Source organism: Pongo pygmaeus, chromosome 2 (assembly GCF_028885625.2).
Source record: "Pongo pygmaeus isolate AG05252 chromosome 2, NHGRI_mPonPyg2-v2.0_pri, whole genome shotgun sequence".
Classification (NCBI taxonomy): Eukaryota; Metazoa; Chordata; class Mammalia; order Primates; family Hominidae; genus Pongo; species Pongo pygmaeus.
The window spans coordinates 204,867,378-204,877,222 of NC_085930.1; the positions used below are offsets into that span (position 1 = coordinate 204,867,378).

Genomic DNA, 9,845 nt, shown 5'->3' on the forward strand with positions numbered 1-9,845 from the left:
TGCAGCCCAACTGCACATCAGGCTGGTGACAGTCACGCAGCCTATTACTTCATGTGTCATCACAGCATCGCTGAAACACAGCACTTCAAGTGCGCAGATTTAGTGTGCCACAGTCTAAAGACAAGTAGAGCCACTGAAATCCTAAATTTCTATCAATCATCTCATTGTTACTTGTCTTATTGGTATTAATTCTTTGAAATTATGTGAGGTGGGAGTCAAAGCTAATAACTAATTATGTTAATGCTAAAACTAAGATTTTCCTGGCCAGGTGCAGTGGCTCATGCCTGTAATCCCAGCACTTTGGGAGGCCGAGGCGGGCAGATCACCTGAGGCCAGGAGTTTGAGACCAGCCTGGCCAACATGGTGAAACCCTATCTCTACTAAAATTCAAAAATCAGCTGGGCATGGTGGCAGGTGCCTGTAATCCCAGCTATTCAGGAGGCTGAGGCAGGAGAATTGCTTGAACCAGGAGGCAGAGATTGTAGTGAGCTGAGATTGTGCCATGGCACTCCAGCCTGGGCAACAGGAACAAAACTCTATCTCAAAAAATAAAACAAGATTTTTCTGAGAAAAAGGTGTAAAACCATATACTAAATTTGAAATAGAAATATAAGCGTGAACTCATTTGTTGTTCTTTTACCATAGACACATTTCCTAGCTCTGCCCCAGTAGCAGTAGACACATCAAGCACCTAGAAAGTGGTCTCTAATGCAGTTCACCACTGCACCCCAGCCTGGGCAACAAGAGTGAGACTCTGTCTCAGAAAAAAAAAAAAGAATTGTCAAATTGCCACCCCCAATGCCGTGGTTCTCTAATCTGTGTAACAGGATCACCTGGAGGGACCCTACCCCAGACCTTCTGATTCAGTCCTGGGGAACCCCACCCTAGATCTTCCGATTCAGTCCTGGGGGACGCCACTCCAGATTTCTGATTCAGTCCTTGGGGAACCCACCTCAGACCTTCCGTTTCAGTCCTGGGGGGACCCCACCCCACACCTTCCGATTCAGTCCTGGGGGCCCCACCCCAGATCTTCCATTTCAGTCCTGGGGGACCCCACCCCAGATCTTCCGATTCAGTCCTGGAGGGACCCTACCCCAGATCTTCCGATTCAGTCCTGGGGTACCCTACCCCAGATCTTCTGATTTTGTCCTGGAGGGACCCTACCCCAGATCTTCTGATTCAGTCCTGGGGGACCCCACCCCAGATCTTTTGATTCAGTCCTGGGGGGACGCTACCCCAGATCTTTCGATTCAGTCCTGGGGGGACGTTACCCCCGATCTTTCGATTCGGTCCTGGGGGACCCCACCCCAGATCTTCCAATTCAGTCCTGGGGGGACCATACCCCAGATCTTCCGATTCAGTCCTGGGGGACCCTACCCCAGATCTTCAGATTCAGTCCTGGGGGACCCCACCCATGATCTTCCGATTCAGTCCTGGGGGGACCCCACCCCAGACCTTCCGATTCAGTCCTGGGGGACCCCACACCAGATCTTCCGATTCAGTCCTAGGGGGACCCCAACCCAGATCTTCCGATCCAGTCCTGGGGGGACCCCACCCCATCTTCCGATTCAGTCCTGGGGGACCCCACCCCGATTTTCTGATTCAGTCCTGGGGGGACCCCACCCCCAATCTTCTGATTCAGTCCTGGGGGACCCCACCCATGATCTTCTGATTCAGTCCTGGGGGACCCCACCCCAGATCTTCCAATTCAGTCCTGGGGGGACCCTAACCCAGATCTTCCGATTCAGTCCTGGAGGGACCCTACTCCAGATCTTCCTATTCAGTCCTGGTTTGGCCTGAGAATTTGCATTTCTAACATGTCCAGGGACCACAGCTTGAAAACCTCCATGGCAGACATGTAATGGGATGACATGGTCCAATAAATGAGGAAAAATAACAGGTGGCAACCTCAGGCAGCTTCATCCCAACCAGTAAGAAAGCAAATCCTTTTGTAAACTAAGAGGAAGTATTAATGTGGGCATTTGAGCAAACATTTAAGTGTTAGGACAAAGAATTAAAAATTAGCACAGGCACCCCTGAAGCATGATAAGTTGGCAACAGAAGGGCTGATTTAGTTTCCAAGAAATGACAGGCAGTGTTGTGTGTGTGTCTACTACTTGGGAACCCAAAACAAACCTTCAGACCGTTTTCATGAATACTGAGACCAAGAAAACCACTGGGCAGTGGGTGGTCTGGAAATGTAAATGTTTATGGTACTCCAGTAATGAGTCATGGAACAATGTTTCATATTGAAAATGTTTTTGTAAATGTGGGTTTCAAGGTTTCAGTGAACCCCTATGTGTCAGGAGAAAGGACAAACCAAAGAAGTAAAATAATTGGGTCAATATAAAAAGTAGAATATTTCCCGGAGAGAAGATGTGGATAATTCCTAACACAGATCAAAGGCACCAAAAAGGTGAGCTGTAAGATATTCAGACCAGCATCATCCCCTGCAGTAGACACAGACATCTTGGTAGGCAACTGGGTGAAAATTCAGAGACAACCCTAGGAACTATGAGGATGAAAAAAGTTAGCATTCATGGAATGAGGCACTGAAGAACCTGGAAAGCTGGAATAATCCCATGAAATAATGAGAATAACTGTAGTATCCTGAACTGGGGTACAGGACACAGGACTGGGTGGAAGGCGGCAGGAGACTACGCGCACAGGAAAGACCCAGGGATCACAGTGGCCCAAAGCTGGGCACTTCCCAATTCTGGGGATAGTGCTACAGGCACTCCAGGCTCCACGGTAGAACTGTGTCCAGCACCAAGGCAGTGCTGTCTCGGAGGAGGCAAGGCTGCACCACCACTGGGGTGGGAAGGGGACCCGCAGGGAGGGGCCCAGTGTTTCCAACGGCACCCGGTCGCGGGCGGCGCTGATGCAGACCGTGGGGGCGCAGGTTAAACCTAAAGGAGGGAAGCTTTTCGGGGCAGAACAGACAACGGAGAACGCTGCACACTGCCCTTCCCACCCGAATTGTGTTTTGCCTTTTTTTTTTTTTTTGAGATGGAGTTTTGCTGTTTCCCAGGTCTGGAGTGCAACGGCCTGATCTCGGCTCATTGCAACCTCCGCCTCCCGGGTTCAAGCAATTCTCCTGCCTCAGCCTCTTAAGTAGCTGGGATTACAGGTGTGCGCCACCACACCCGGCTAATTTTGTATTTTTAGTAGATATAGGGTTTCTCCATATTGGCCAGGTTGGTCTCGAACTCCCGACTTCAGGTGATCCACCGGCCTCGGCCTCCCAAAGTGCTGGGATTACAGGCGTGGGCCACCGCACCTGGCCTGCTTTTTTTTTTTTTTTTTTTTTGCAGAGTCTGGCTGTCCACCGGGCTGGAGTTGCAATGATCTGGGCTCCCTGCAGCCTCGAGCTCCCAGGCTCAGGCGATCCTCCCGCCTCAGCCCACAGAGTAGATGGGACCACAGGAGGCCGCCACCACGCCCGACTACTTTTTGTAATTTTTGTAGGGATGGGGTCTAGCCACCCTGCCCAGGCTGGTCCGAACTGCCGGGCTCAAGAGCTCCGCCTGCCTCCGCCTCCCAAAGCGCAGGGATCACAGGTGTGAGCTACCGCGCCCCGCCCAGAGTTTCCGACTGTTAGCGTGAATCATATTCACGTCAAAACTTCTTTTTATACAAGAACTAAAAGGCAAACTAAATCCCTGCTCCATCACTGCCTGCCCCGGGTGGCGGCGCAGGACATTTTCTCCAAGCGCCTTCCCGCCCGCGCGCAGGTGGCCTGCGCTGGAGGATCCGGGGCAACGCGCATTTCCTGCGCCCCCGGAAGTGGCGGCGACGCCAGGCCCTGCCCCCGGCAGAGGCGGAAGCGCAGTCGCCCTGAGAGATCGCCCGTCGCCGCAGGCGCCTCGGGCCAGCCGCGCGCCTTGGCCCTTGGCCGCCCATTGCTACCGCCCCGGCCCTGGGCGGCCCGGGGCCTGCTGCGGGCGGGGCGCTGCCCGACCAGAGCTTCCTGTGGAACGTCTTCCAGAGGGGCGGGCTGGCACCGCCCAGGCACCTCCCGCCTCCGCCGCAGCCGCCCCCGACCCCTGCCCCGACCCCTGCCCCGACCCACGCGGCCGCCCCCGTTCGCTGCCGGTTGCCCCGCGGCCTCCCCCATCCTCTGCTGGTTGCCCCGCGGCCTCTCCTATCACCTGCCGGGTCCCCAGAGGGCCCCCCCCCGTTCACTGCCCCGACCCCCGCGGCCGCCCCCATCCCCTGCCCCGATCCCCGCGGCCGCCCCCGACCCCTGCCCCGACCCCCGAGGCCTCCCCCGACCCCTGCCCCGACCCCCGCGGCGGCCCCTGACCCCTGCCCCGACGGACGCGGCCGCCCCCATCCCCTGCCGGGCCCCTCGCGGTCTCCCCCGTCCCCTGCCCGATCTCCTGTGGCCGCCTCTGCTTCCTGCCGGGTCCCTGTCCTGTGTCGGGCCCTTCCCAAGGTGCAGAGTGCGCCACTGCAGACCCGAGGTCGCGGCCACCGGCTTCTGGGCTAGGCTCCGTCAGGGGGAGGGTCTCCAGGGTGCTTGTTTGGGGAAAGCGGAAACAGACTGCCCGGACGGCTGTTAAAATGTCAGCAGCCAAGGAACAAGCAGCGACCTGGCGTCTGGTCGGGCCAGGTGACCTTTATGGCGGCGCCTTCTGTCCCTGATCGCTTTTCCACTGAATGAATGACCAAAACTGTAGTAACTCATGGCCAGGGAATGGCTTAGTTATCTGAGGGAATATTTTCTTGTTTGTGAGAAAGGGAAACTGGTGCAAATGCGAATTCAGACAGGCCAGGAAGGGAAGGATTGAGGTGGGAAAAGAGAGAAAGATGATTGTCGTCTTAGGCGAAGACCACACTTGGACGTCGGCTCCTGGGGCACTTCCTTGATTCCCCTGTACTCCTCAGCGGGATGGGAGAGGCGGAGGTTCCAGGAGGGAGCCTTCCAGAGTCGGTGCAGGGTTGACAGGAGATGTTCATTTTGCTTTTCCTGAAGTTTCGATCGCCAGCTTATTTGGTCTTCTTGATGTTGTAGGGTTGATAAAGACAGGAGTGGAGTGATATCGGACACCGAGCTTCAGCAAGCTGTCTCCAACGGTGAGTGGGCCAGTGGGACCTGGGCCTCGGGACCAAGAAGCCGCTAGTCTGCCCTGCTCACAGTGGATAACTTTCTTTCTGAAGTTGATTTTCCAAAGACAAAGGAATCATTAGGACAAATTATTATTACTGGTTCATGGAGGAGATGCTTCTGGTTTATTTTGTGGCTACCGCTGTTACTGCTTGGAGTGCCTCACCGAGCCAGCTAACTGCGTGCGTGAGCACAGGGAAAGGCTTCTTGAGAAATGAAAACTAGGTTGTAGGTTTAGGAGGGGAATAGGAAGGTTAGCTCTGTACAGCCGAAAGCCTTTTGGTAAGTTGGACGTCCTTGAATTTCCTCGGTGACTGCATCTTGGTGACTTCTCTGAATGGACCTTCGAGGGCACTGAGGGGTGATTGTTGGAGGGGTTGGGGAGCTCAGGCAGCACTTGTGTGGGAACGTGGCTGTTACAGGAACTGCAGAAACTGGGACTGGGTTCCTGGGGAAAGGACTGGGGGTGTTGGAGGCGCTGGCAGGGGAGTTATGGGGAGGTGTTCTTACCAGTGTGCGAATACTTGGCGTTCAGGCAGCGGGAAATCCGGGTCCTTGCGTGTTGTGAGCTCCCTGGAGTTACGTTCTTGCCAGTTTCAGCTCAACTGATCCCCCTCCCCTGAGCTGTCATTGGATACATTTTACTTCATTGAACACCTGACTGCTGCTTTTTCTGTAATCCCTCAGGGGCAGTCATCTTTTCTGATGCTGTGTATAGTTCGCCTTTCCAGATCCGTGCCATTTAAGCTAGAAAAGGGGTCAGTTTTGAGATGTTGTGAAAATATTGAAAGGCTCCTCATTATTAGTGGGAAGTATCTGATGTTGCCAGAGACTGAACTGTGGTGCGGGGAGCACTATGGCTGTTAGACACTATCTCACTGCACTGTGGGTGGGGGGTGCTGGATTCAGCCTTACTGCCTAATGATTTGTGAGGATTTGTGTTTTCAGAGTAACATGTTTACCTTATATTATGACATCAGTTCCTAATATGTGACGTGTGGGCCACAGATGCTGGTGTATTATTTCACATGCATTTATATAGATTGTTTTCAGGGAATTCAGAAATTCTGTTATCTCTGCACTAGTGATTGTGCTTTCTTCATTTTTCTCTCTTCATTATTCTTAAATCCTCCTTTTTTTATTTGAATCTCAGTTCATTTATGATCGGGAAGTGCAAGACACGGCTACTAGAAAGAGATGTCAAGAGAACCCGGAATCCAGTAGGCTACAATTTGGCAAATCTTAGCTTAAAACTTCCTAAATGTTGACCACAGTGGATGCAAATGGCTCCGTGCATCATCTGTTAAATATGGTCAGATGACCACCCAGGTGCAAGTGGTTTGTCACCAGGGTGATACGAGCCACACGGAGTGCCCTCCTCAGAGGCCATGTCTCAGAGATGTTTATTTTGAGTGGGTTTCCAGTGAGTGATGCAAGGTTTATGATTGATTTTAACAGCCTGCTTTTTATGCATTTGCTGAAATTTTTAGATTTTAGGTTTAGTTTTAGGTTTTCTGTTAAACTTGCTGAACTAGGAGTGGTGGTCAAATACTGGACCTTATTAGCATGATAGCCTGCCCACCTTGGCAGGCTCCACTGGAGTGCTTTGGGGCCCGCCTGGATTCCAGTCCTGGCTCTACCAGTTTTGTGTCCTCGCCATTACTGGGAGGGAGTATTGAGGAAATGCATGTGAGGTGTTTCCCGTGATTCCTGGCACAGAGCAAGTGCTCAGTAATTGTCAGCTGTGAATATTAGTAGTAGCTAATACACTACTACTATTCTTGGCTAACAAGCCAGCTCAAAGCTTTGATGGTTTTCCATTACCTGATGACGGTGATGATGGTTTCCACTTACTGAACACTCACACGCTGGGCTAGGCACTTAACCCAAATCCAAGGTCAGCGTTATTGTTTGGGGGTGGGGGAGACACCTCCCGCTCTGACTTGTGTGTTTGGGTTCCCGTATTTTCACCAGAGGGCGTTAGTCCTGCCCCAGTTCAGCTGGTCCTCAAAGCATATATAGCTCTTTAACCATCAGCAAGTGTCAGTCAGAACATAATCTTGATTTCAACTGCTACTAAATATCTACCAGGAGCCTGCTTGAGAGACAGAATTGCCTGACAGGTGACGAGTCCACCATTCCTGAGATACTTTGAAATCAGTGTCTGGCTTAACCCAAGCTGTGTATCGGGACCCTCTCACCGTGGTCCCAATGGAGTCACTTTTCTTAGGCGCCCCACTTTACCTTGGGCTGTGAGCTTCCTCTGCCTTTCATCTCTGCAGGATGAAGCCCCACCTGCCCTTCAGGATGCAAAGCCCTCCTCTATAAAGTGCGTGCAGGGCCAGATGCAGTGGCTCACATCTGACCTCCCAACACTTTGGGAGGCCGAGGCAGGGGGATTGCTTGAGCCCAGGAGTTTGAGACCAGCCTGGGCAACATTGTGAGACCCTGTTCCTTGAATTGCCCTGGGAGATTTCCTCAGCTTGTGCTGGAGGCATGTGGCCCCATGAAGCCCGTAGTCACCGTTCACCCTGAGAGATGCTGGCTTTGGGGCTCACACGCCTGCTGCGGGGCAGCCCCAGGAGATGGCCACCCTGGTTCTCCTGGAGCTGGAGCTGTGCGTGTTCTCAGCAACTGTGGTGGCTGTTCTGTTTTGTTTGCATCTTATAAACCTTTACCTGATTACATTTTCCTCTTCAATTTAGCTGCTAGAAAACTTAAAGTCAGATTGGTGGCTCACCAGTAATGAGAGTTTAGAGTAGAGGTAAACTCTATGACATAGTCTTAGACTCTTCACTTTCTCCTCAGCCATCATGATTCACATTTACTTTATTTTGCTGTACTGTGAGTGTCTTTGTGTTTCCTGAATTCCTTCTGGGATAAGGCAGGTTGTTAGTATGCACAGGTTTCTGGTCTATCTCATAGCCTCAGGCAGTGGGCGGTGCTGTCTGTGCTCCCTTTCTGGGTTACCTGTGGTAGCTCCGAAGTTGCAGGGCTGTGATTTGAAGCCTGATTTAGTACACCGTGTTTCTGTCGTGTTCTGTGGTGGCTTGCTCCTCACATGTGAGCATTCACCCTGTGGCCCTGTGTTTTTGCACCACACCTCTGCCTGGTGGCATCCTACTGGATGTCTCAGCCGAGCCACTCTGTTCTGAAGATGCCCTTGTCCTCCACCCCTTTGCTTTGGGCTCTGAGCTTCTTCTGCCTTTCATCTCTGTAGGATGAAGCCGCACCCACCCTTCAGGATGCCAGCCTTGGCAACATTGTGAGACCCTGTTGCTACAAAAACTAAACAAGTGTGGTGGTGCACGCCTGTAGTCCCAGCTACTTGGGAGGCTGAGATGGGAAGATCACTTGAGCCTGAGAGATTGAGGCTGCATTGAGCTGAGATCAAGCCACTGCACTCCAGCCTGGGAGACAGAGCGAAACCCCGTCTCAAAAAAACAAAGAAAGTGGATGTGCGCTGCTCCTGCCATTGGATCATCGCAGCATTTTTCTTTTCTCTGATGTGTGCCTTTTTCCTCGCCGTGGGGGCTCATGTTTTCATAGTTTCCTCTTGCTGCTAGATTATGAGCTGCATGAAGGAAGGTTCATAGTTGTGTTGTCTGTACAGGCACACAAAATTTGTCCTTGGATAGACACATATCAATCCGCTTCCTTCTCCTCTCTGAATTTCTTTATTTAAAAAAAAAATTAGAGATGGAGTCTCACTGTCTTGCCCAGGCTGGTCTCAAACTCCTAGGCTCAAGCGATCCTCCCGCCTCTGCTAATATGAATTATTAGCCTATACTAATATGAATTCCTATACTAATATGATTCAAATTAGTTTGACTTCTATAATGTTCTCCCAGATTGGCTTCTGTTTTGATAGTAGAACTAAATTATTAGGCTATTTCAAGAAATTAATATATTACTGGTAGAAAACCTGAAGCTACAAAATGGCCTGGTTTGTCACTTCAGTTAAATTTGTGGCTGTGAGTGCTTGTATTCTAGGTGAAACCGCACTGAGATGGTATTTGTGGCCGGTATGCTGATTCATTGATTAGACTTCTTTGCACAGGAGAGCTGCTAAAAATTACTGCGGTGAACAGGTATGAAGAAGAAGGCTGTTCTCTGCCCTTCTTTTTGCAATAAAATGTTACAAAGTATCTTGAGTTTGATCCCTTTTTGGGTGTTTGGATTTTTTTTAACATTCACATATTTCTTGGAATTATAAGAAATTAACTTTGTGCTTCTGAAGCGGGTTTGCCTTAATATAACACTGATGTATTTGTAAGGGGCATTTTTAAAGCTGTACTTTAAAAAATAATAATTCTTACATTTGTTTGAAGGTTTTTTGTTTGTTTGTTTTTGAGATGGAGGCTCACTCTGTCACCCAGGCTGGGGTGCAGTGGCATTGATCTTGGCTCACTGCAACTCTGCATCTGGAGTTCAAGTGATTCTTCTGCCTCAGCCTCCAGAGTAGCTGGGACGACAGACACCTGCCACCATGCCCAGCTAATTTTTTGTATTTTTAGTAGAGACAGGGTTTCACCGTGTTTGCCAGGATGGTCTCAAAGTCCTGACATCGTGATCCGCCCACCTCAGCCTCCCAAAGTGCTGGGATTAGAGGCGTGAGCCAGGAGGCCAACATGGTGAAACCCTATCTCTACTAAAAATACAAAATTAACCGGGAATGGTGGTGTGTGCCTGTAATCCCAGCTACTTGGGAGGCTGAGGCATGAGAATCACTTCA

At 51.1% G+C, this 9,845-nt stretch overlaps 2 protein-coding genes across 2 annotated transcripts; both read left to right on the forward strand.

Moving 5' to 3' along the window:
- Nucleotides 1-1,817: 1,817 nt before the first annotated feature.
- LOC129032721 (keratinocyte proline-rich protein-like) lies at nucleotides 1,818-9,258 on the forward strand. The gene is made up of 4 exons (XM_063661424.1): nucleotides 1,818-1,858; nucleotides 3,641-4,615; nucleotides 5,018-5,079; nucleotides 8,331-9,258. Exons 1-2 carry the CDS (start codon nucleotides 1,818-1,820, stop codon nucleotides 4,563-4,565), a joined length of 966 nt encoding a protein of 321 aa, XP_063517494.1. The 3' UTR covers nucleotides 4,566-4,615; nucleotides 5,018-5,079; nucleotides 8,331-9,258.
- On the forward strand, nucleotides 5,088-7,691 carry LOC129032720 (protein MOST-1-like). The gene is made up of 2 exons (XM_054480439.2): nucleotides 5,088-5,296; nucleotides 7,393-7,691. The coding sequence occupies exons 1-2, from the start codon at nucleotides 5,216-5,218 to the stop codon at nucleotides 7,552-7,554; spliced, it is 243 nt and encodes an 80-aa protein (XP_054336414.1). The 5' UTR covers nucleotides 5,088-5,215; the 3' UTR covers nucleotides 7,555-7,691.
- Nucleotides 9,259-9,845: the final 587 nt, after the last annotated feature.

Excerpts from the sequence above, each read along its gene's own strand:
- LOC129032721 (XM_063661424.1), top strand. The coding sequence starts at position 1,818 with ATGTCCAGGGACCACAGCTTGAAAACCTCCATGGCAGACAT. Across the intron at positions 1,859-3,640 it reads AAAACCTCCATGGCAGACAT|AACTAAAAGGCAAACTAAAT; the intron begins GTAATGGGATGA and ends TTTTTATACAAG.
- LOC129032720 (XM_054480439.2), top strand. The coding sequence starts at position 5,216 with ATGGAGGAGATGCTTCTGGTTTATTTTGTGGCTACCGCTGTTACTGCT. Across the intron at positions 5,297-7,392 it reads CGAGCCAGCTAACTGCGTGC|GATGAAGCCCCACCTGCCCT; the intron begins GTGAGCACAGGG and ends TCATCTCTGCAG.